At 38.9% G+C, this 27,218-nt stretch overlaps 2 protein-coding genes across 6 annotated transcripts; both read right to left on the bottom strand.

The window, feature by feature from the left end:
• Positions 1 to 2,445: 2,445 nt before the first annotated feature.
• On the bottom strand, positions 2,446 to 10,334 carry oclna (occludin a). The gene is made up of 9 exons (XM_006797291.3): positions 10,210 to 10,334; positions 9,625 to 9,702; positions 8,487 to 9,138; positions 8,236 to 8,403; positions 6,694 to 6,824; positions 5,685 to 5,867; positions 5,304 to 5,475; positions 4,742 to 4,783; positions 2,446 to 3,119 (listed from the first exon to the last, which is right to left on the bottom strand). The coding sequence occupies exons 2-9, from the start codon at positions 9,675 to 9,677 to the stop codon at positions 3,021 to 3,023; spliced, it is 1,500 nt and encodes a 499-aa protein (XP_006797354.2). The 5' UTR covers positions 9,678 to 9,702; positions 10,210 to 10,334; the 3' UTR covers positions 2,446 to 3,020.
• Positions 10,335 to 14,299: 3,965 nt separating this feature from the next.
• Positions 14,300 to 27,168, bottom strand: marveld2a (MARVEL domain containing 2a). Of its 5 annotated transcripts, none has more exons than XM_006797293.3 (9): positions 27,093 to 27,168; positions 25,689 to 25,747; positions 23,934 to 24,896; positions 22,468 to 22,688; positions 21,374 to 21,409; positions 21,085 to 21,248; positions 18,297 to 18,468; positions 17,648 to 17,698; positions 14,300 to 15,990 (listed from the first exon to the last, which is right to left on the bottom strand). In XM_006797293.3, the coding sequence occupies exons 3-9, from the start codon at positions 24,877 to 24,879 to the stop codon at positions 15,871 to 15,873; spliced, it is 1,710 nt and encodes a 569-aa protein (XP_006797356.1). In that variant the 5' UTR covers positions 24,880 to 24,896; positions 25,689 to 25,747; positions 27,093 to 27,168; the 3' UTR covers positions 14,300 to 15,870. The 5 variants fall into 5 exon arrangements, with proteins under 5 accessions (XP_006797356.1, XP_035766489.1, XP_087700097.1 ...); XM_035910596.2 differs by having other exon boundaries at positions 25,656 to 25,747; XM_087843971.1 differs by adding an exon at positions 25,895 to 25,960 and having other exon boundaries at positions 23,934 to 25,747.
• Between the last annotated feature and the right edge of the window lie 50 nt (positions 27,169 to 27,218).

Here is a 27,218-nt window from a genome sequence, read left to right on the forward strand (position 1 = left end):
TTTCGAATCCTGCTCAGGGCAATGTTTTTTTTCCACCACTTTTCAGCAAAAAATTCTCCGTCTTTACCCCTTTCAGTAGAATTTTTGGCTTTTCACCACTTTTAAGCAAAAAATTTCTGTTTCTTCACCTGTTTTCAGCAGAATTTTCAGTTCTTCACCGCCATACAACTTTTTGCAACTTTTCAACTTTTTCAGCTTTTTTCAGCAGACATCTTCAGCGTTAAGGCATCCACACAGCATTTTCGCAGGAAATGCAAATTTTTCTAGTTCTTTTTCAAGTTGCTCGCGTTTTTCGGCACTTAACTACTCCGTCAGTTTTCAGCCGATTTTCTCCGTTCAAACTCTAAACTGTTCTGCTATTTCTGCTAATTCCAGCTATATCTTTTGGTGTTTATTACTATTATACTTTTTAAAATATTACACTTTTTTCCTTTTTTTTGTCCCATTGAAATGAATGGAAAACTTCCACAATTCTGCTAAAACTTGTCGCTTGTTTTTCAAACTTAACTACTTCCTCATACTTTCACCTAGGAACTCCATTCAAACTTTAAAATGTTCTCAAATGATTGGGCTTTTCCTGTGTGATTCAGCTTTTTCATATCTGTTACCGTTTTCATTTAATGCCTCTTTAAGTTTTCAGTTGCAGCTTTGTGATTTTTCAGAAAATACATGCGTTGTTATGGTTGCTATGCAATTAACTCCGAGTGAGAGCTGGTGCTTCCTGAAGTTTCTCTTCATGTCCGAACAACTTCTTGCTACTCACTCAATTTTCACTCAACCTCCACAAATTATACATCAAAACGTAGGTATTTTTGCTGGCTTTCAGAAAATGTCACTATCACTGTTGTGGAAGTTACAGATTTTTATCAAATCGCCTCAGAGCAACACAAAGTCTTAAAACTCTCCATAGAAAGTCAATGGGGAGTCTGTTCAAAATCAGCGCTGGGACTCTCCAATGAGACGCATTTTCAAATCGTCATATCTCCTTAACAAAGCAAAGTTAAGACATGAGGCTTGTGCCAATACATCTTCAGACACTGCTGACACTCACGGTCGGAGCAGTTTTTACAGTCATCTTACCGTTGAGCGATAAATTACGTTTGTTTGAGGGGTGGAAATCTGTCCTCCTCTCATTTTTCAAACTCTGAAAATGAAGCAGTTTCTTTTCTCGTCATATCTCCGCGACGGTTGTACAAAGAGCAATGAAAATCGCAGTCAAAGTACACCAAAGTCCGCTGATTCACCCAGTATAAGAATTATGCTTATAGTCCACCTAGTTTTTGAGTTACACGACGTTTTGTAACTCCAAAAAACGGCGTTTTTCGCCTCTCACCGCGATCTAATTCTGACTGCTCATCACCCTGTTTTCCAGGCGCCCGCTCTCTTTGCCAGTGGCGCGATTGGTAATGAAACAGATCTTCAGACCGAAGGTCGTGGGTTCGATTCCACCTTGTTCAACTTTTTTTTTTCACTACAAATTGATACACTATCACAGACCTGTAATTCATATTGATGATTTATTACAATTCTGCAACGTTTTATGATTTTAGCAGCTTTTCTAATATGGACCTCAGATTCTTGTTAACAGTCCATGGCAGAAATACATACAAGTACACAGCCTGATGAAGCAGACAGAAGCAGTACCTCTGATTGGTGGACTGAAATTGAGCAGAACCAGGTTGTTCTGCCTCTTTTCACCAGAAAGTTCAGTGTTTTCTCAGCCTCTTCTGCTGTTTTTAATAAGAATTTTCAGCTTTTTCACCTTTTTCAGTTATATGAGAACCAGTTTGGCTCAGTGAGATGAGTATGAGATGAAATTCTGCTGATTTACCTCTTTTCTGCCAAATCTTCAACCATTTCACCTCTTATCAGCATAATTCTCAGCAGCTTCTGCTCATTTCAGCAGAATTGTCAGTCTCTCCACCTAGTCTTTGTGAAAATGAGTTTGGCTTAGTGAGATGAGTAGCTGCCTTGAGACCAGGAGGACCAGGTTCAAATCCTGCTTACGGCAATGTTTTTTTTCACCACTGTTGAGCAAAAATTTCTCCGTCTTTACCCCTTTCAGTAGAATTTTTTGCTTTTCACCACTTTTCAGCAAAACATTTCTGCTTCTTCACCTGTTTTAAGCAGAATTTTCAGTTTCTTCACCGCCATACAACTTTTTGCAACTTTTCAACTTTTTTCACAAGACATCTTCAGCGTTAAGGCATCCACACAGCATTTTCGCAGGAAATGCAAATTTTTCTAGTTTATATTATGCTTGGTTTATTATGCAAAACATATTTATTGGCAAATGTAAGGTAACATATGTTTATATAAGGTATCTGTGACATGCCAAATTAGCTGATAGCTCCCTGCAGGTAAATCAACCACTTTGAATGTTACGCTTGTTTCAATTATACATCAGTTAAAAAACTGTCAGCTGGAAAGGACACTGAATTGGAAGGAAAAAAATGATTTTATTATATTAAAAATGTACCACAAACCACTGTTAAAAACACATCATTATGCATTAAATGATACTTAGTCAAAATGTCTATTCTGTCATCAATTAACAGACTTTAACACATAAGGTCACTTATTACCACAAACTGCTAAAAACATTGTTTGCTACATATTTACATGTTTTTGTTTATCGTGTAAAAGTAGAATGGACTTAAAACTTCAGAGACAGTAAAAGCAAGTTACTGTGAGCAAAAAACATTCAAACTTGGAATTGTGTGTGATTTTGTGCTCAACAGTCTATAGCCACGTAGTAGGACTGATCAAATGGGGCTAAATAAACACATACAATATAATCAATGAAAGTCCTTACTTATACCAATACAAACAGTAGCACAAAATACAAGACAGAAATACAATTTGGGGTTTTTGTTGTTGTTGATTTTTTCTGCTAAAATATGAACAGCTAGGCAGTTTTATCTCTTTCAGTGTAAGTCACTGTAGATTTATCCAGCCGTTAATCCCAGAGTGACTCGATCCAGTCTCAGACAGGCATACAGTCCTCACACATTTTTATTTCAGGTCCTGCGGTCGTAATCACTGACCATCTTCTTGATATGGTTCAGTTTGGACTTCAGATATTTACACCTGCGCTTCTTCACCTGATAATCTGAAGACTGTGGATAAAAAAGGTGAAGTGTGTAAATTATACATACAGCAGGAGGCACCTATATATCTTACGTCTATCCAACTATTTTCTTTTCCAATTCAGGATGGGTATGGGCAGGTGGGGGTGGGGCCTATTCCAGCTGTCATAGGGTAGAGGCAGTGTGCACCCTGGACAGATGACCAATCTGTCCAGAGAAAACTTTTTACAGTCACACGTATGGTCAGTTTAGAGAGTCACCATTTTGTCTATAACGTTTCTGCTATCCATTAGGGCTGCCACAAACGATTATTTTGATAGTCGACTAGTCACTGATTATTTTTGCGAATAGTTGACTAATCAGATCATGCATCCATTGGACGTAAAACTTACAGCTTATTGCACCAGCATGCATCTGCTCTTATATAACTATCATTATCTTACAGCTTTAAGTGTTTAAGGTATGTGCTAACTAAAAAAAAAAGCCAAGATGATAGTTTATTAAATTTTAATGAAATTTGCAGATTGTTTTGGTGGAGTTTAATAAACTCAGCTGTCTGCTCCTTGCTATCTAAAATATAACAGGACACCGGAGGATATTCACGAGCATCTCACACTTCTGATAATCAGCCGTCTGCTTGACGTTTATTCAGCTGTCTAAAAACTATAACTTTAATCTCAGCCAAACCGATTTACTTAGGAACAAATAAAATACTGAAAAAAGCCAAACAATAACATTTTTAAGTTATCTAAGTGACTTATATATCATGTTTAACATGAGTAGCGAAAGACGGGGGGGGGGTTTGAAAATGATTTGCCGGGAGTCCGGTGTTCTCTTCGGCTCTAGTGAGCCTTGAACCCCGGCTAGCTATCGAGCTGGTGGGTAACAGACATCTCCGAAAACGTCGGAGCGCTTTTGAAAATATGTGGTGTCTTGATAAACTGAGCAGATATTTGAAGTTTACACAGCTACATTCTCGCCTGAAAATATGTTAAACGTTTATGTTGTGACCCAGAAAGAATAATAAGAGTAATATTAAAACTAACTAGCTGCCGCCATTGTTGGAAATTGAGCTGGGCTGCGCTATGAATTCTGGGATAGGTTGGGCCACGAAGTATATGCCCGACCCATCCTTCAAATCTGGGGAAATAAAGGACGCATTTGTCGGCGGCATTTGTCAGAGTCTTCGAATTTGGACAATCTTCGTTGTGTCGCTGTAACGTAATTGGCCTACTAATGCGGGCACAGGAGGATGCGGTTCCTGAATTTGGACACAGCTACGATACTGGACACTGCTTCTTCGGGGTTTAACGACAGCTGGCATCCTTGTACATGCAGTGCTGCCATCTTCTGTTTCAGTCCATTATTACACTCTTAAATCCTACTACTTATTCCTGCGTCTTTAGGGATCTTATAAAGCTTCAAACGACGCGATTTTGATAGTCGACGTAATCGTGACTAGTCGACTAATCGTAGCAGCCCTACTATGCATCAGCGCTAAGTTATTACAAGAATGTGTCTATAGCTGATATGGATTCTAACAAGACACCAGCATGATAAATTAATGTCCAGTCACATGTATCACAGTGACAGGACATAGATAAAAAAATAAATGAAAACTGACAAGTATAGATTAAATATTCCCCACATACCTTTTTCATATTCTTTATCTTGTTGTACTCATCCAAAGCATCCTGTTGAAAGGGCAGACAAACATTTCAAGTTTAGTCAGATTACTAAAGTCTCACATTTAACTTTCATTGATTGGGTGACAGGTGGTAGACCGGGCGTCTACCAACTGGAAGGCTCGGCCTCTTGTCTCTCCTTCCATGTGTTGAAGCATCCTTGATACTGATACAAAATACTTGCACCCGATGCATTTATCGGAGTGCGAGTGTGTGAATGTTAGATAAAAGTACTGCATTACTGTGTGTGTGTGTGTGTATAACACCATGGACATCATGGGTGAATGAAACTTGCAGTAGAAAATGCTTTGAGTGCTAAAAACCGAGAAAAATGGTGCTACATAAGTAGCAGTCAATTTATTACTGATTTATTACTTTTTCTTTTTTGTTTAGAAAAGCTTTAATTTAGTGAAAAAGCACTTTTTCATCATCACGCATCCAATATCCAACATTTATCCATCAACATAACTGCAACTTGGGTTTTCAGATTATCAATGTCAGAAATACTAGAAACATTTTAAAATCTCACCAGGTGCTGTGGGCTTCCCTCCTCCAGTTGATCCAGCTCTCTGTCCACTGCTGAAAGGCTCTGGTTAATTGCATCAAGCTCTGCCTGCAGATCTTTGTACTCCCGATGGTCGTGGTCAAATTCACGCTTGTAGTCATTGCGTTCTTGCTCATTTGCTATTGGAGGAAATTCACTGGAGGAAGGAAATGGGAAGAAAGAGAAGAGAAAAGAATGAAAATAATGATAATAATATTAGAAGATCATATGTGAAAACATTCTTAAAAATTAAAAGAAAAAAGAAAAAAAGACCGATATATGATAGACTTGACTTGAGGTGTAATAATGTTTCAAAGATGATCAGTTCCAGCGGTCTGGTTATGAGGATTAAAACTTATGTCTTACCTGTCAAAGTCGTTGTCATCCAGCTCGTCTCCAGATGAGTTGTAATCTGTGTCGTAGTCTTGTCCGTCTACGTGGCGAGGCCGACCTGGTCGTCTCGTTCTGGAATATCCGGCTGAACTTGCCACTTCTGAGATACTGCTGTAGGGAGGCCTGCTTTGCAGTGGCAGTTCCTGGACAACAGGCCTGTGTGACAATACAATAATACAATAATTTCTTTAAAAATCGATGACAAAGGTTAGTACATTAACAGAAGATTTTGACAATGGAAGATTTTATGTAAGGCGAGTGTCAGGAAACTTCTACTAATGTAGGAGGAAGTAAAACACCGCCATAAATAACCTGCAAATTCATACTGTATGAGACAACCTTTAATAACTTCCTGATTCCTTATAGCTTGGTGTGTTACCTCATCAATACCAGGCCAGCACTCACATGTTTTCTTTATATTGTATAATAATATAAAAATCAGCTCATTCTGCTTAGGTCTGGGTCATGAGAAAAAATTTCAATCAGTTTCGAGGAGCAAAACAAGGTTGCATAAACAAGGCTCAAGCTGAGTCTGCAATACACTGCAGCAGACCAATGTCATACAGATTGTACTGATAGCACTGTGACCTAGGAGCAGGGCCAGTTTCCCCACAGACGTCTACACAACTGGAAATCTTTTGGAGCCAGGGGAATCATAACCGCAGGCCGTTATGAAAAAAGCAGGTTTCCCGCTTTCTTCCTCACTGGCTTCACTTTTCAAACCCAGACATTATGTCCATTTTTTATATACTCTACGGTTATATGCAGTAACCGCAGTGACTGCTAGCATGGCTGCAAACACATGGATAATTAGACTCCCAGAATCAAGACTTCAGTACTGATTCTGGGAGGAAAACTGTGATGCGTATCTGTGACATCTCAGTGGTCTTGGGGTGCTGTCCTCAGTCTTACAAAATGAGATTCAGTGTTGAATTAGGATTGAGAAATAAACACCTGCACTTGTATCAGGGCGCATACTCACTGAGGGCTGTAGCTGTATGGTGGTTTGTCGTAGTTTGTGCTTTCATCATCCAGATAACTCCTGGAGCTCCTTAGTTTTTCTGGGTAGTCTGAAATGGGAACTTCTCCAGGCGCAGCAGACACATGGTTCACCTTCACAAAAATGTAAACAAATTAGCAACATATTTTTAAATAATATATAAAACCCATATCCAAAACTTTTACTGCACATCAGCAAGTAGCTACTTTCATGCTTGATTTGGCACATTTACGCCAGATGCTTTTCCTGATGTGACCCCAAAGGGGACTAGTGTCTCTGGCAGGAAAGCAGTAACCTTTCATTTGTCAAGTGAATGTGTAAAGGTTACAGTGCCAACATCTAGCCAAAACTCACTGGTCATTTGCAAGTTTGAGCAAAATCATTAACTATTAAACCCCATCACTTTTTCCATTCACCAGCTAGCTTTAGTTTAGCCAACTATTCATTTTCTTCTTTCAGATACTTTCTCTCACCATTTGATATGCATTTTAGTTAGCTAAATCTAACTATATATCACAAATGAGATACACTTTAACTGTCTACATGTACTGTGTGTGCTGCACTCACACTGCCTCAGCACTTTCAGGCAAGTTCCCATAAGCTCCAGTAAAGTAAATACTTTCTAAGAATCAACTTGTTTATGTGGAGTTACGCATGGGCTAACTGATGACTTTTTCTTTCTTTCGTTCTTTTTTTTAATAAATACAATTCAAAGTACCAGTAGAACCTGCTTTTCCTGTTCACTACTGTAAAGTGAAGTGTACAGCAAGGACTTGGCTGTAGTGAATATCATCATGACTTTCAAAATGACACACTGTCTCGTTGCTACTCACTAGGATATATTGCAAAACCCCAATGAAACTCGTTTTACATCATTCATTGTGAAATGTAAATACCTTTGTTTTAATGCTTGAACATAGTAACAATAATAAGCTCTGGTTCATGCTGTGTAAATTCCTTCCTTACTAAATGACATGCCAGCATGCGACTAAAGACATGCCTGAGTGAGACTGAAACTGTTATCTGAGAGCACGCCACACCTTGAAACCAAAAATACAGTGCTAGACAGAAAGAGCTCATTGGTCCACATTTCACCTTCTCTGCTGATAAACAAGTGACTACCATCAAACTGGTTTTACCAGTCCTCTACTGCTGCATGACATCAGATCACAAAGACAGTTCTGGGCTATAACTTCTCTTGGCAAAAAGAGAAGTTATAGAAAATGGCAAAAATGCTCCAATCCCCAGCAGTCTTTATCATATGTGTTCATATGTGATACCACAAAACAATCATTGTAAACTAAATGCTTTGGACTGCTGGGTGGAATTAACAGGAAACATAAAGGCCTAACAATGGATCTTAAGAAATTGAACTGATTACTCAATGTAAAATTGGAAAATAATGAAATAAAGGCTTCAAATGCACTGTCCTTGTCAAAAAATAGCTGTTTTTATGTCATTGCAATAACAAATGTTTTTGCGAAAATGTATCTTTACAAAAGCCCATATAAAGCTGTCACTCACCCATGCCTCTACATCCTGAGGTGGTGCCAAGTCATCGATGACTTTCACTTTCTTCCACAAAATGTTGCTTTTGCCAAAATTTTGGATTTTCTGCCGCGTCTTCAGTGCAAAAACCAGCATTATAATCAGAGCTGCTGTCACCAGGAAGCCAAACACAACGGCAATGGCCTGGAATGGGAAATAAACCACCACATTAGAAACAGAAAAAAGTTAAAGACAGAAATGGACATAAATCAAATCTGTGCCCTCACCTCTTGTGGCTCAAATACACAGTAACGGTAAAGGTATTCATTAACAAATAGTGCTGAGGTCTGCGGTTGTTGGTAGGGAGCACACAATGCAGTAAGGGTGTTGCCTTGAAGCGTTCCATATGACTGTGCCGATGGGTTCACTGCCACCAAGTATACTATGGTGGCTATAAGCATAAACAGGGCTAGGATGGCAGAGATGATCACCACAGCCAGGTAGAACCTCCTGCTCTCTGATAGGCTTTGACGGGATACAATGACGATGAAGACCGTGAGTACGAAGATGAACACAATGGCTGACATGGCGATCATAAACCCTTTGCCTGAACGTGGTTCAACATAACTGTAACCATATCCTCCATATCCATAGCCACCGCCATAGCCACCGCCAAAGCCACCGCCATAGCTGCCACCATAGCTGCCACCATAGCTGCCACCATAGCCGCCACCATAGCCGCCAATGCCTCCAAAACCAGACAATGCTCCCTGAGAGTCATAAGCCAGTGTGGAGGCAACGCAAGCAAATATAAGCAAGCACAAAAAAGTGCAAATGACAGCCATGATTTTGAGGATGCCTGGTGGAGACGTCAAGCGGTAGAAATGCTGGAACTCATCATCTGGGTAGTAAGAATAGGCAGGCTGCGGAATGATTTTACTGTGTGGGGGGGAGAGACAAAAGAGACAGTGTTTTATATATATATATATATATATATATAGATAGATAGATGATCAATAAAGTTCTAGTATGTGCCTGTGACAACTATATATCTACTACATCTACTACGATGATGTGATACAAGTGCAATGCGAACCATGGCTGAATTAAAATTTTTAAAAAAAAATTAATTTAACAGTAAAATTTCATTTTTTCAACGAGATTATTTAATAAGATAAACAACATTTCTACCTAGATTTGTCAAAGTTTGTAAATATTTTTTAATTATATACCTTTTTTATTTGCATGTAAGGTAAATGAAAGCTATAACAAAAATCTTAACAAAACTGATTTCAACCCAAATGAAGACAAACTAAAAAGTCAGAAAGAAAAAAGTAATACTCTATACTATCATCTTGAACATTCTGATGAACACTTACAATACAAAATGATCAGCAGTAGAAATATTAATTGAAAAACACTCACTGGTCATTATCTGCCTCGTAAGGAGGAGGGCTTCCTACTGGACTGGAAGACATAACTTCTGATCCACTTGGTGCTGATCTGAAACAAGAACATTTATGGTTAAAACAGATCTCATTTAGGGTTCATAAGTGTTGTCATAGCTATTAAGTATCATCATTGTTAAATGGTGATAACTGAAGTCTTCCTAAGGTCCATGGATCTGCTGACTTTATTATGACATTCACCAAGAAAAAAAGGCAACATTTCAACTAAAAAGTGGAACCGAACATTTATTTTATTTACAATTATTGACTCTATTAATTACTCTGCTGCAAACATCAGACCTACATAGTAAGATATTTGTAAGACATTTTCAGAGACTTATTCCCCACAGCATAACCGTGCTAGTATGCAGCGACAAAAACCCAAGATTACAATTGCTAGCATGACAAACCATCTAGCAATTTTGCTTCATAGAAGAGATAATAGGGTTAATAGGATAATTGATTTGAGGAGTATCCAACAACACACTTATCTTTAGATCGTTATTTTAAAATGAAAGAAGCCTCTGCTGATAGTCCCACAATTTCAAATCGATACACTAACCTGCTACTTTGTAAGAGTCCTCAGCTGAAACAGCTCAAGTGAAACTGCGACTTCCAATAAAAACATTCTGACCACACCCAGACAGGTTCGTCTCTCGCTCGGTAACAGCACGCCCCGCCTCACAGAGGTCACATTACGGAACATGAGCGGAAGTCAGCCTTTTCCCTCTGAATTAAAAAACAAAACGTTTCTATAAATACTTTAAGTTGGTTGTGCATGTCTCTTACAAATGTTAAACCAATGTATTTTAACAAACGTGTCCAACAACTTACGTGCAAACCTATTTCGCCTGGCAAAGAAGGAAACTAATATGAGTAGGGTTGCCAACCGTCCCTTAAAAAACGGAATCGTCGCGTATTTAGAAACAAAAGTACACGTCCCGTATTGAGCTGAAAAGGGACGCACTTTGTCTCGTAATACAGTGAGAATCAAAAGTAGTCTATAAGTTTTAATGTAATTAACGCTTTGTTTGAAAACATAATTCCCAGCCCCGCTCCTGCTTTGTGACCAATGAGCTGACAGCACACTTATGACAATTCAGATTACCGCTCATCTCATTGGTTGAGGAAAGGTCGCTTGCGGAGAAAATACCGGAAGACAACAGATGACCACAACAAAAAGCATGGCCAACAGGGAAACAAACTCCGACTTGCGGTGCAAGTCTCAGACGACAGTACACCTGAAGCTGGGCAAACACTGTGCGATTTTCAAACTGCACGATTGGCTCGCATGGGTTATAAGTTCGTAGGTGCAGGGTCTCACACTATACCGCCCGATGCTCTGATGCGACCTGAGTCACACTGTGCCTCCATAAAATGAAGGTTATAACAGAAAATCTGTCGCTCGCTCTCCCTCTCTGTCTTTCACTCACACAGACACACACCACCATCAACTTTGCTAAATTGCTAATAAAAAACATGATCAGGCAGCTGTGATTGAGCAGCAATGTAAATCCAACTATTTTCACGGTTGTTGTGGTCGTGATAATTTTGTGAGGCCACATGGAAAAGGCTCGGATGAGCTTTCCAAAGTTCTACAAGTTGTGCCTCCATCGCTTGTGTCCAGATCACACGCTGCACTGCCGTGCTGCTCCGTCTTTTTCACCGACGTTTACGTGTTTGCGCGTGAGCAGTGTGCGCGGCTGCGGTGACGCCCTCACGAGCGATTGACGATCGGGAGCTGGTCGTGAGGTGTTAATCGCTTCTCGTTACCCCACGTATACTACACGATGCACGATGAAGGCCAAAATCGGGCCGATCACCAAATTGGTCGCACGACTCAAAAATCGGCTCAAAATGGGCCACAAATCGCACAGTGTAAGCCCAGCATTAGACCAGCAATGTTTGTTCCTCTCAGAGAAAGAAAAAAAGGCTGCAAAAGTACAGGGAAGAATGGGAAAAGGAAAACACCTGGCTGGAAAAGCGCACTGCACTGTGTGCCGGCGCACTTTTTCCATAGGCATGCTTCTAATGGTGGGCACATGAAGAACATGAGGGCCGTGAAAGCTCGGGGAACCCTTAACCAATTTTTGTCCACCAGGCCACGGCAGAAGCAGATATGGTAAACACTGGTTTGTTTGTTTTTAAACCTTCTGGTTAAGGTTAAAATGGGCATGTTCAGTGAATATCAGCGCTATGTGGCCAGAAGTGTGATAATATAATTTATTTTGTATAATAAACAACTGCAAGGATAGATGATTACAACAAATAGATGAGTAATACATAAAAGTAATACATAGATGAATAATGATGATGAGTTATGATGCGTAATCATGGGAACAAGTGGGAGCAAAAGCTGAAATAATGCCTCTACTGAAGCCAATTGCACTAAATGCACTAAATGTGCACTGTTACAAGAATATTTTTCTTTCTATTGTTTTCTATTAATTTATATAATTTTAAGTTAAGCAGGACAGAGTTCTTTTAAAGAAAGATTTACTTTTATTCTCAAAAGTTAAGCATGACAGACTTCTGTTTAAGAAAGAGACCTGTTTTATTGTGTTAATGTTGTCATTTTGAGCTAAAAATAAATGGCTAAATGATTTTTGTTTCCCATGTGTTGATATCACAAAGAATAGGCATCTACTTAAATCAAATTCAAGTCAAATGGTTAAAAAAATAATTTCACACACAAAAAAAGAGCTGAAAAATTCAACACACTGGGAAGGGTGAAGAGTTGGCAACCCTAAATATGAGTGACATTATAAAGAAGTTCGCCAATCTTTGAGTGTCACTCCAACAAACGTATCCCCCGTACACAAGTAAGCAAGAGAAGACTAATTAACATGAACTGAATAAAATGACAAGAAACAAGTTTGAATGTATTCTGAGCTTTGATTTTCTGTTAATGTTCGCACACAACCCAGTGCAAAATGTTTTTAATAATGGTAAATGGACTGGGTCTTATATAGCGCTTTTCTACTAAAAACACTTAACACAACTTTTCTCATTCACATCAGAGCTTTTTTCATTCTGACAGTTACACACATGGATGCACCTTGTCTATGGATATTTGGCATGCAGAGAGGAGGAGATGGGATCGAACCACTTACCTTCTAATTGGTAGGTGACCAGATGTTGATCTACCTAATTGGTTAAACATTTAACTTTAGAGTCAGGATTTTCATGTTATGATTAAGTCCAGATTTGCATCAACTAATATTTTTACTGTTAATTAAAGAATTGTCTTATTTTTGTCTACAAAATGTTTTTTTAAGTTAACACTACATCTAAAGCAAGAGCTTCTTTAATATTTATATTTTAAAAAAAAGTATTTCAATGGGCTCATTTGCACTATAAAAGTCCAAAAGCCAGAAAAAGTATTACTGGGAAAGCAACTCAAACGATAAAATTTGTTTAATCAGTTGATTACTCAGTCACTTCTTTCATCTCCCATCCAGCCTTTTGTTTTCTTTGGTGTTCTTGCCCATCAATATTTTATTACTTTTCGCCACAAAGCAAAATGGCTGGCTGCTGATTAACAAAGTATATAACTACACCATTGTCCAATAAGCAGAACTGTATTTGGAGAACAGAAAGCATGAAATTATGAAAGAATTATGCACATTTACAGCAATAAAGAGAAAAAACAACCTTGGAAAATATTTTCTGTTCAGTGAAAAGGTTCACAGTGTTATAAAGCAAATAAATTGAGATTTTTAGGCAGTTACGTGACTATAATGTACAAAATGTTGTTTTTTTCACTCAAAGTCTGTGCAAGTTGCGTCCAAAATACACATAGCAAACAGCTACAATTCCTTATTTTCAGATTCAGACACCGCAACATAAAAATGTATCCTTATGTAATGTATCCTATTTTCCCCTTGGGGATAAATAAAGACTCAATGATTCTGAAAATGTGCACTTAAAAGAGCTATATAAACAGTGGTTTTCATGAGGTTAAAAGTAATAAAAAATAAATTACACAGACAACTGACAAAAAAACAACAACGGATTAAACCCTGACAGAAATAATGCAGCATTATCAATATGTCTGTGAAGGTTCTCAGTCATCCAGGTCATCGTAGTCAAAGGAGCTTGCAAAGAAAAGCGTCTGGACTTCTTTAAGTTACTTGAAGACGTTTCACCTCTCATCCGAGAAGCTTCTTCAGTTCTAAGGTCAAATGGTGGAGAATCCCAGATATAAACCTGGTGGGAGTGTCCCCCCACAGAAGGACAAAAGGACCCCCTGATGATCCTCTAATCGCCTTGATGGTTTGAAAGAGGAGTGAAAGAAGCCATCTATGTCCACTGTGAGCGACCATCTTTGAACAGAGGCGGTGGTTTACGACACCAACTCTCTGCCATCTATAATCCAGTTTTGAGATCCCTTCCCAGACGCCTTAACGCCCACTCACATCCTGGGCCATCTGACCTCAGGAATTCGCATGATAAGGTGGGGCCAGGTTTCACAATGAACTCACACGAAACTCTGGCTGATTGGGACCCACACCCAGTTTCACACCTTGGCTCAGGCGATTAGAGGATCATCAGGGGGTCCTTTTGTCCCTCTGTGGGGGGATACTCCCACTAGGTTTATATCTGGGACTCTCCACCATTTGACCTTAGAACTGAAGAAGCTTCTCGGATGAAGGTGAAACGTCTTCAAGCAACTTAAAGAAGTCCAGACGCTTTTCTTTGCAAGCTCCTTTGACAGCATTATCAATAATTATACACAGACATTCACTTGAAACTATTGTCAGATATGAAATTAAATGGACAGCCTCAGCTACATTTTTAGTCAAAGCATCACACACACATATGTGTATTTATTCATTTTAAATTAGAATTTTTTGGCTTGCATTCAATCAAATTATAAAGCTACAGCAAAGTGACAGCCAGCTTAAAGGGCGGTACATAGACAGAACTGTGGTCTGGCTGGGGAGAGGGGTATTTGGGTTTTTTATTAAAGGGATTTTTATTTTTATTCAGGGATTTATTAAAGTTAGCCGTGCTACTTATCCTAGTTCCTTAATATCCAGCTAAGCTAATCACCCAAATTTAAGAGTGTAGCCTAGGGAGTGGTGAGCACTCATATAGCAATGTGAGACTAATTGGCATGGGTGATGAAGATTGCTGGCAGTCACTGTGAAATCAACTGCTAAAGAATTATTCACTAAGGCCTAAAGACATGTTAATGACACACTGTCAACCTCTATTCACTAGGGAAAAGTGTACACTCTTAACCGGTTGGAAAGTAGTTGCTAGAAATTGCTGACAATTGTTAGCATGACATTGGTTGCATAAGGGTATATGGTGCAGCACCGGAAAACTTGCAATTGCTTCAGTTGCTAGCATTGATCTAAGTGTGCTAGTAGTTTACATTGAAGACACTAACTTGTCTGCAATCACTCACAAAACTACTCACTAAGCAGTAGCAAACCAGAAATGTAGACAATTCACCTTCAAAGTATAAATTGCAGATTTTGAAATGTGTTGGTTGTAGAAGTCAGGGACAACTTTCACTCTGAAAGCAAACATTCTCTATTTATATATATTTATATATATATATATATATATATATATATATATATATATATATATATATATACACACACACACATATATGTATATAAAATAGCTTGTTTTTTGGGGGGGGGGTTGCGTGGATGATACAGACTTGCAATTTGCTGAGCTATAGTAATAGAGTGCTATTTCTTACACTGGAGCACTGTAACCAAAATAATTTCCTCTAGGGATCAATAAAGTATTCTGATTCTGATTAGTGACACCTAGCAACAGCCAGCAACTTCCAGCAAACCAGTTGCTAACTGGTTAGGGAATACGCATTTATTTTTGGTGACCGGACTCTGGGCCGCGTGACCAAGGATTTAGGTAAGTGAATACACCAGTGAGATGACATTTTAATCTAACTCCCCCTTACAAAATGAAATATGGTATTCCTGTTAAAGATGAAACATTGTGGTCATTTGCTTTGGACTTTAAAGCTTTAAGAAACCACAAATTCAAAAGAGAAACTGTTGACAGATGTGTTTTCTTCCAGTTATTGTCGCTGAACAGATTTCAAGAGGTGGGGAAAGCTTGATAAGCTCATGGTTTTGACTGCATTCAGCATCAACTTGCAACTTTCAGCACTGGTGATGTAGAGATAGCGACAGCAGTTCAGTATTTGTGCTGCAGTACAGGAATTTCTCAGAGGTTTTCAGCTGTAGCCGTCATTCCATTCCATGACTTTATCATATTCTTGGATCTTCTGTTTGATGTGTGATAGCTTGTTCTTCAGATACTCACAACGCTCTTTCTTTTCTAGGAAAGTGGGATCCTGTAAAGGTAAGGCAGAAACAGCGATCAGATTATAGTCTACCACCAAAAGACAAAGCCAAATGATAAACTCCTAAATCTGACATTGCTGTCCATCAAAAACATTGTGCAATGCTGTTGCAATAGGCAACATGTTGCTTCATTACAACACTGTGGTTTTCGATGACTCCATAGATAGTCCTGCTATCCCAAATACTCAACATAACAATAACTACATTCTAAAATTACACAATATCCGTGGAGATTAGTAGACCTTTTCATAACAGACCTCTTGACTTATAAATGCAAAAAAAGCACATGTGGAATTAATGATGGCTGAAGTTACAATATACTATGTCAGTGGATCCTCTCCCAAAAGGAATCAGGCCAGCATTAACACCTGATACATTACAGCAGAGACAGCAAATCTTTTTGATTTTGATTATAAATTTGACAGGTTATCATATCCCAGTGACCATTGAAACTAAACTAAAGTTAATTTAGCTTCAAAATAACTGAACAAAAAAAATTGTTGCAGAGGGTCACTTTTTGAAGGAATGATAAGAATCCTGTGCTTTTCCTGCAAACTCTTAAAAAAGTTCTTCTGTCTACAGGTTTTGGCTCACTTTTGTTTCTCTGGACTTTTTTCCAGCTGTATTTGACATAGAAAGAGCTTCCAGTTTTTTTCCGAGGACCTTTGTCGACCTTTAGCCCTTCAAAGCTCCGTTAAACCTGATCATTTATGGAGCAATAAAAAAATATGGAAGAGCAATAAAAGATATGTCTGTAAAATTACACCATGTTTAATCAATAAAGACTTTATAAAGGTATAAAAAAGTATCAGAGGGCTGTGGACCTGAGAACATTTCCATTCAGTTTAATTAAACTTTATTTACATAGCACCTAATCAAGAAAAGTCCCCTCAAGGTGTTTCATAAAAACCCTACAATGTAAGAGTGAAAACCCTTGAGAAAACAAAAAAAAGCACATAGCAGCAGTGGGAAGGAAAGATTGTCTACATGTTGCAACTGTTTACTGTCACCAGGGGGCAGTGTCACAGACAAACTGTCTTTGTCATGCAATCCTTGTTGATGATCTGTAATGTTTTCTTTGGGGTTTTTTTTTTTTGCTCCTCCCTTGTTTATGGTTAATGTTGCTGTTGCACAGTTTCAAAGAAAGGAAAAGCGTTTTATGGTAATTTAATTTTTATGGAAAGTTTCGGGTCACTATTCTGCTAAAAGACCCATCTATAACTATGGTTCTCATCCATTTTAAAGCACATAGCTGCTCCCCATGTAAGTTAAGCCATCACCATTAGCAGAAAGTGGACAGGTGTGCTTTCTACACATGATGAGTTCAGATCAGGAATATCTTTAAATGACTGACTGACTGTAATCAATGCGAAAGAGGGACACTATTAATATGTGAGCGCCAAAATTTTGGCTGGGTTGTAGGGGTTTCAATATTTAGTTCACTCAGTGACAAGGAAATCAATTTGTAACTTCTGTAATGTGTTTTTATGGAATTTTTTGGTCGACAATCTGTCTCTTCTCCATTAAAATGAAACTAAGAAGAAGTAGAGACTGTTTATACTTTTGTTAGTGAAGAAAATCACAAATTTAGTAGGGAAAGAATTACTTCCCCCATTGTATAAAACAGTAACAAGACAATAAGCTCACATTTTTCTTCCTCTGGTACTCCTGGAGGATTCTGTTAATGCGATCCACCTCCTACAAGAACAGGAAGAGAGGCATAGTTAACTCAAACACTGAAACTCAGTATGAAAATGAGTTGCAGTGACGCAGTACCAGCAGCTTTCTGATGAGAGTGAGGAATTTCAGGGTGGAGGGGAAATGCAGAGGGAACAGGAAGTCCAAACAGGGGAAGTTACGGGATGAGGAAATGAGGTACAATTTCAAAACAAAAAGACAGAGTGTAATATTCCAAACATGCAATCAAAATGCATCCTTATTCCATTTAGTTTCATTTGATTCCTGAGTGGGTTTGCTTGTTTTAGTTTAGCTTTTATAGTTTAAAATGTTTAATTTTAGTTTCATTTTATTCGTTTCAGTGTAACCTATTAGTGCCTTTTATTTTTAAAATAATTACTGTATTTATGCCAAATGCAACAAGCAAAATTTAAGGGAGTCAATGTAGATATAACAGTACAAACAGAACTTTTTCACGGTGGCTAACTCAGTCTTGTAGACATCTAAACACATCCAAAAAGGTCTCATTGGGTAGTTTACGCTTAATGTGAAGCTGTGCTAAGCAAACCAACATCAGTTCTTATTAAATTAAATTTAAGAGGTGTATATAAGAAATCACCATCTGGTTGGTAGGGTGCTGAGGTAAACTGCCCATCATAGCGTCCATCTCATTAAACTTCTTGAGGGTTGCCTGCACCTCTGAGTGGAGCTCTTTGTACTCTGCGTACTGGTCGTTAAACACGGCCCGGTACTGGTCCCGCTCCTCATCTGACCGGATCACTGGGTACTTACTGTAGGAAACAGGAATACAAAGAGCACAGTTTTAATGTCACAAGATGTTTTATCTTTTCCTAACCATATTTAAGTTATACATGGCGATAGTGGAGATAAAGATCCAATATGCCAGGGCTCGCAAAATCGCTAGCCCGACGTCCCGGGGCTAGCGATTTTTCCAGTCGGGCTACCAAAATCTAACTCAGCCCTGCCCGTCGGGCTATCATAGGAAAATATATGTCAGTGCTTTCGCATTCTTTCGCCAATGTAGCTGAGTAATTATGTCATTGGCATCGATGAGCCACTGTCAATATGTGACATATTGAAATCGCGTTTGAATTTGCGCTTGCTTTTTGCTTTCACTTTCATTTTGCGATCGCGCGAACGGTGTATAGAGAGCGGCAGCACTGATTGGTGAGTGACGATTAATTGCGCACCAATTCCTCTGACATCGTCTTATCACTCATTACTATTCAAACGCGACAAGTGAAATCTCTCTCAGCAAGCTTAAACATGTGAGAGGTTGATCGCGCAAAGAATCGCTGATCATTATGTAAGTACGTGTGTAAAAGCAGCAGGATTTACGCTGGTATTTTAGTTCTGCAGAGCCAAATAAGACAGGTCAGGGTGAAGAAGGGGCAGCCAAAGAAAAGCCGATCACAAAACGGAAAAGATATGACAAATCGAGCCCGTTCTCACTCCCGAGGCGTAACATGGCGACGTTTTGTCACGTCCGGCGGCGTTCCTGAGGAACGCGAAAGGAGACTTTCGCACCCGCGGTAATCAACGTTCCAGCCCTGTATTCCAGCCCTAAACCTAACCTTATCCCTAGCCCTAACCATAACCTTTTTCCTCACCTTAAACAGGACTTAAATGATGTTAAATAGCGTGTTTCTAAGCTATTTGAAGGAAAAGAGCGAACATGTGTAGATTGAGTCCATACGGTTCTCACATTTCCTCATTTTTCCGAGGTCGTCATTTAGGAATGTGGTGGGTAGCCGAAAACATAATATGTTGACGATTTGTCACCTAGCCTAAAATGTCACGCTTTGGGAGTGAGAACGTGTTGGACAAATCAGACTATGAGGCAAAAAGAAAGCGCAGCTTTTTTGGTTTCATGGACAAAAGAATTTCTGTGGCTGGAATATGACGAGCTAAATATCATGATGTTCTGCCAGGTGTGTTGTGAGTTTCATTTGATTTCTAAGTCGACAAGCGCCTTTGTTACTGGGACCAGTCATTTTAAGAAAGACCCCATCAGAACCCATGAGAAATGCAAGAAATGCATTATTGCCCAGTCTGCAGTATGTTTCCCAGAACAAACACCAATTGCAAAAAAACATACTACAAATAAACCAAGCACAACAAGAACTCCTGAAAAAGCTGTTTAAAACAGCGTGCTATATTGCAAAGAGTGAGCTACCATTGGCAGAATTTAGCAGTCTTTGCAAACTTCAAAAAGCAAATGGCCTAGATCTTGGTTCCACTTACTTCTTACCTGTGACTTCAGTGAAAATTTCAGATTCAGGATCTGACACAGACTGATTCATGTTCTACACAGTTCTTACAAGTTCATAGAAATTTCTGTTCAATTAGAACCAAGTATTTGAGTTGATGGTTTTAATTTTTATACAGTTGTTGTGATTTGTATTTTAACAATTTTTTGATTAATTTTTGTTTCCGTTACAATATTATACTTTACAATATTATACATTAAAGGAAACAAAACGTAAAAAAAAATTATTTTTTTATTCGGGCTACTTAAATTTATTTTGGGCTACCAAAAACTGAAGAATGCCTGCCCGAAGGGCTACCAGAGATTTTGAAATTTTGCGAGCCTTGTATGCTATCATGGTTGTGTTTACTATTTATAGTGTTTTACTATTCATTTATTTCATTAAATGAAATAAGTATTTTTTTTGTCTGAAATATGAGAAAGATTTAAAGTTTCATAAGTGTTTAAATAAATGGTAAATAGACAAATTAGAAAAGCTTTTAATATGCTATAACTATCTCTACTTTTAAGATTAGGCTTAAAACTTTCCTTTTTGCTAAAGCATATAGTTAGGGCTGGACCAGGTGACCCTGAATCCTCCCTTAGTTATGCTGCAATAGATGTAGGCTGCTCGGGATTCCCATGATGCATTGAGTTTTTCCTTTCCAGTCACCTTTCTCACTCACTGTGTTAATAGACCTCTCTGCATTGAATCATATCTGTTATTAATCTCTGTCTCTCTTCCACAGCATGTCTTTATCCTGTTTTCCTTCTCTCACCCCAACCGGTCGCAGCAGATTGCCGCCCCTCCCTGAGCCTGGTTCTGCCGGAGGTTTTTTCCTGTTAAAAGGGAGTTTTTCCTTCCCACTGTCGCCAAAGTGCTTGCTCATAGGGGGTCATATGATCTGTATCTACTTGAGGCGACTTTTGTTGTGATTTGGTGCTATATAAATAAAATTTAATTTAATTGAATAGATATGTTTATGTTTAAGTGTGTGCAGGTGTGATTTTCCCTCGTCTTCTGTGATGTCTGAGCCTTTTTATTTAACATTTGAAAGGAACAACTGCAGATTGACTGTGTACTGTATCTACTTTTGTCTGACTCTCTTGACTTTCCTATTTTCTAGGTAACACTTACGCAATGTAGTCTGGCACTATAACAGGTTTAGGAATGTGCCCCGAAGGTATAGCTCCCTGCAAAACCTTTGCAGGAACTGCTTTTGGTGCAGTATGGATGGGAACCACTGAAGAGCCCTGGACCTTTTCTGGAATTGTGGGAGCAGGAGCAGAATCTGTTACCATCTGCAGAGACACAGCAACATGTTTACTGGATTACTGTAATACTTACAGAGAAATCATCAAACAAGCCTTTATTCTTTCTGCATTCCATCTTTAATGTGTGAAATCTTTTCTTACAGAATCCTTACCAATGACTGCACAGCTCGTATGTTTGATGGCTGCATCTGCACATGTAAGATATATAAAAATATAATTCATTAACATGTGATTTATATTTTTTACATCTCTATGTTTGACTTTTGAGCTGCCATTAAACCCTACAATAACAATAGGAGTTTGTAAATTTTGTTTTTGCTCTGTTATTTTTAAAATGTTGTCTTGTGTGCCTACTGAGCTCATATGTCTTGAATTGACGCCAAATATGTTTATTTTATTTTTATATAAACCCCTAAAATGGACCACAAGCCCACTGGCTTAGTGTGAAAAGCAGGACTATACATCCAGCACACATGTATTTAACCCTCATTCAGGGTTTTGCAAGCAAGGATACTAAAGCTACAACTATAAGCCAGCTAATCTGTACTATTAACCAACTGTTGCCATTAGCCATTACAAAAATACCATAAAGAAACTTAAAAAATAATTAATAACCAATTAAACTACATTAATACCTATTTGTCTGATATCCTTCCACTTGTAAACAATAATTATGGAAGGCTTAATTGTTCTTTGCTACATGTGAACAATGTTAACTGTGATTAGGCGCTTACTTGCAAATGACTTAAGAAATAAACTCCCTAGTGTCTCCCTCTCTCTTTTCACCCACTATGTGCGCACAGAGTACCTACACAAACTGTCCCTCACAATTACAATTTCAGTAGGTTAACAGTGCTTCCAATTTTAGTGCATAACTAGGCAAAATGACTAGTGTAGTTATGACCAGTGGCATAAATCATCTCCTTTAAATCTCCGAATTAAAAACGGTCACTTGCATGTTGCACAATTAATAAAAGAGAAAGAATACAAGGCAAAACTAGAGTGAACTATGTGTACCCCTTTTGGCAACACATGGGCAGGACTGGCAGACCCCACCCACTCACTCCCTCCCCTGGAGCTTGTGTGCAAATTATGTGGTTTGTTGTTGCAGTGCAGTCTGCGTCTGCCTGTGTGGACATGTTTGAGACTGTTTTTAAGTTATCAAAGTGAAGAACTCTTGACTGAATGTAAGGAATCGCTAGACCCAATTTCATAAACAGAGCAAACCTAAACAAAGCAAGCTTACCTCCTGGCTGTACCTCTCCCGGTATTTACGTGCAGCTTCGTGTCTCCACAGCTTGAGGCACACAATGGCTCCAATCAGATACACGAGCATTGTGACAAAGAGGAAGATAATGGCAGCAATCTGGCCTGCTTCCGTTCTGCAGAACGCTCCGTTAATACCATTGTTGAACATTGGGTAGGAGCAGAGACCTCCACGATTTGTGTCTCGAACATAGACAATGCCTGGAGAATAAAAATATTCTATTATATATGCAGTTCAAAAACTGATTTAAAAAGAGACTGAATGTTTAATTCATTTTAATTTTAAAATCATTACATTATACCACCAGACAAAGTTATGCACTGGAATTACCTCAGTTTTACCTGAATCTATTTTTTTTACTTGATGCTTCAATCCCTGCAATACTGTATTTCTAAGCACAGCAAATTAATCAGAGTTGTAGTTAATATTAACATATCTGACTTCTTTATATTTGCAATTCAGTGTTTGGTTCTATAGAGAGTATGAGAAGTATATGACATGACCCAGAACCCCAAATCACAGCCTTTATCTTTCTCTTTCCTTTGTCAATTTTCACACACCCTTGGGTTAGTGATTAACTCAGACTGGCTCCACATATATATTGAGAACCAAGTTGTCATTAACCCAAGTATACCGAATAGCTTCACTTCAACCTTGCTACAATGGCAAAATAGTTGAACTGAAAATTGTTTTCTCTTTTACATTTTTAACTGCATTCCACCAATAACTGGGTTTGAAATACAGGACTCGCCTGTTAATGAGTTTTCTATCATGCATCATAACCGCTTAAGCTTTAATTAAGAGGGAGTACTGTGCCAATTTCTAGCTTGATATTGTTTATTTCTGGACTCTATTAAAGAAGATTTCTATGATTCGCAGTTTAAAATAATCATTCATACTGGGCCATGATGCATTTCTCAGTTCACTGTCTGCACAAAACAAGATGTTTTTTAGGTCCCCTGAACAACTTTCATATAGTGTATATAAAAGATGAATGTAGGCATTGAAAAGTGACCCACTGACTTCTAGACTATGCATTTTGAAATTAATGCATAATTTTTAAGTCCTTAGTTGTCAAAGGAGTCTTGGCAAACTTGGTTAGCAAGCCACAGAACACACTGTAAAGAGTTCAACTTTCTTCTAATTTCAAGAACATACAGCTGTCTGGGTAAAAATCCAAGTAACTACACCTAGAATTGCTTTAACAAAATTTATCAGGTTGAGTAAAAACAAACAAAACAGTAAAATTCCAAGATTTTAGAACGGCAGTCTATGGTGATGTCTGGGTACTTTCTATTACCCTTGCTGTAGAGTTTTCAATGAAATTACATTGAAGATGTCTACCACGCTGAAAAAAACTATTTAAAAATATTATTTTAAACAACAGATTCTCTGAATAATCCACTGAACTGTCTTCACTGACAAGATACAGCTATGTTTCCTACCTGCTGCCATGTACAGCAATGCCAAGGCCAAGTTTATGATAAACTCAGTCAAAGGCCACCAGGAGGAGTCCAGCAGGATGGTGCGGTAGTACATGGTCATCCCGAGTACTAACATGATCACAGTTACCACCCATGCCAGCCCTGCCACTACCAACACAAAAGGGGTTTTGGGGCCTGTGTAGTAGTAGGTCCCGTCTATGCTGCCACCATAGTAACCTGCTCCATAAGCTCCACCAGGAGACGAATATCCAAACATGTTGAACCACTCATTGTCTTTGTGGATATAAGCACAGACACAGGCAAATACACCTGCTCCCAGCAGCAGCTCCACACAGCCCAGAATCCTCAGCAGTCCAGCCCAGGACTTCATGTAGGCATAGCGCTGATGGTACTCCTGCACTCGCTCACTGTAGGTCAGACCTGTATGGTAGGTGTGCCCAGACACAGAGTCATGCCCATCCCTTGCTTCCAGAAGCTCTTTGCGTGAATTGTAGCTGCCGCCTGATCCGCCATATTTATCTTGGAATGACGCAGGAAGAGAGGGGGAGTGTGGGGGGGAGCAGCGAACTCCGTCTGTTGTGCTGTTGTTATTGCTTGAAGACGTAGGCATGGACCACGTCTTTTTACTACTGCGATTGCTTCCTCTGAAGAAGTTCTTCCATGAGTTGGGGATAAAGCGGTGGACTGGTTTGATGTCAATGGCAGGATCAGGCTCTGGATCAGTGTTGTCTTCACTTCCACTGGGGTCAAACTCAGGGCCAACAGGAGGCTGAGCAGGCAAAGGCGGAGGTGGAAGAGGGTCGGTGCTCTGAGCAAGATGAGGAGCTCTCTGCTCTCTCAGGGGCTGTTGATCATAGGAGTCTAGTAAAGAGCTGGGTACCTGGTCATAGTGGGGCGCATGGCGGACACGCTCAGTGCGTCCGTAAGAGCCTCCTCCATAGGACATGAGGATGGTGATGGTCCCTAAATGCACAGACATGTTTATAAGTTATTATAACTAAGTATTTGGTGTACTGTAAGATATATATATATATATATATATATATATATACGTACTATTTAAACATACATGGTCCCTAACAGACAGCACCTTCTGATCCTGTTAATTGTAACTTCTCTTAACAATTCATCACTGAGCAAGTCCATTAATTTTTGAGACTTGAAACATAGTTGACTGGTTGACTAAACACTCCCTAATTAAGTATTCAATGAAGTGTGATCCATCAAGTAATTATGAAGTGTGCATTTGTTTTAGCTTCATTCTTATTATCAACTTAAATAACAGAAGAAAGAAAAAAAGGAGAAAGAAAAAAGGAAGAAAAAAATCAAATTAAGTCTCAGATTGATGATGATCTCATAAATGATACTCAAGCCCAACATTCACGAGGAGGAAAAAGTACACCAAACTAAAAAAAGATAAGCCCCAGAGTACCAGAAGTCACCAGCAAAACCCCTCTTCATACAAAAAGCCCTTGTGATTGAAGATGTTATCCAAGCTTCCTCCATGCAAGCTGAATAAAGACTGTATTTTTGTGCTGCAAACAAGTATGGAGCATGAATTCCCCTGTTGCCTCAATAAGCTATTCAGGAATGCTTTACTTACTGCAAGCTGCTACTGCAGACAGCACAAAAATACATTCTTACTAACTAATGAGCCTTTGAAAGACAGTTTCTTGTAGCAGATTTGATCTTGAGAGGTTAAAAAAAAGTATGCTTGAATACCTCGTTTACACGCAGTCACTCAACACGACTTACATTGGCTTGCTGGTCAGAATGCAAACCTTGTATGACTATACAGTGTACAGATGAATCACCTGTAGAGACAGACAAGGGAAGATATGAAGATGAGTTGTAAACTCCATGCTTTGATCAACTGTCTTATCATTTAATGCACTGTACTTATGCTGAAGCTAAACTGGCGAAAGCTGGCAATGTTTCTCACACAAGCACATTAACCTTACCTTAGTTTGAAAGTTTAGTCTCTGCTAACCAGCTACTTCTGTTCCCTCTCGCCTCTCCAGCCAAAACTAACATGAATTGAGTTGCCAGTCAGTGAGTGCCTTTCACCTGACCATCTCAGAATCGGCTGTTTTTTGTATGACCTAATTATGCTTAATGAAGCTATCAAACAATCAAAATTTTACTGTTGTACAATGAGAACTATCCAAGGTACAGGACCTTAAAGAACACTGGGGTGGACATAGCTCTAGAGTTGTCACATCACTAGAATTTCAAACTCTATACCCATACCCAGGAAAATACTTGCTATTCGATACCATTTTCAATATCACTGGGAAGATGTTGACTCTGCCCTGCAACAACATAAGTAATGGGGAAGAAGTCACATTAACTAGTTAATGTTCAACTAATTTCACCATTGTGAAAAAGAATATAAAAAGTGTAACAGGTTCACTTTAAGCTTTCTCAGAGTATTGACCAATCAAACGAGTCCTTTGGTTCAGGCTTATCACAACTGGTCAATGCAAGGAGAAATTTTCTTTTAATATCACATAAAGGGTCAATAATGAAAATAACCGTCTTATTAATTTATTTAACAGATTATTATCATCAGCCGTAGAGTAGTATTTTAAATTCTAGTATGATATTCATAGCTGGAGTAAAGGACCTGAATTCTTCAGCTGTGACTAAACTGTAGAGTAGCGGCTCACGACGAGGACTGTTAGTTCACTTTTGACTTTATCACCAGTTTATCACTTGCTTTAATAATAAACAGGTAACGAGAAAATAGGATCACTTTGTAGTCCGTATCAAATGATATCACTGCGCGCATGGAAAGAGGCCTGGACCTGTGGACTTCATAGTTTGAGCTGGCACACAGCCAGAGGGTTCGGGCAAGAGAACAGGTCAGCCCAATATTCTGGTCTGACTCTATGTTAAGCTAATATCGTTTTCAACGTAGTTTGGAGACCGCGATATGAGTTTTTCTTCCGAACACAGCTGTTTTCACATGTTTGGCTGAGTGAACAGGAGGTAAATTTCACTCGAGGACTCAACAATTTGACTCAGCCTTCTGTTTACCGCCTACTTTTCGACATAAAAACTTTTATTCCGACACACCAACCGACTCCTTCTATTATTCTGCGAAACACATAACTCCGCGCTCTGTGTAGTGGAACCATCGCGTTGGAGGTCGCTTACCTTATTCGCTTTCCTTCCTTTTCCCGTTCTTCTCTCTCCCATTTCAGTAACGTTAACCACAGGTTTCACTCGAAGGCAAGCACGTGACTCGCCCATCCCTTTGACGTCACTACACAGAGGAGCAGT

Source organism: Neolamprologus brichardi, chromosome 7, assembly GCF_056152115.1.
Source record: "Neolamprologus brichardi isolate AB-2024 chromosome 7, ASM5615211v1, whole genome shotgun sequence".
NCBI classification, from domain to species: Eukaryota; Metazoa; Chordata; class Actinopteri; order Cichliformes; family Cichlidae; genus Neolamprologus; species Neolamprologus brichardi.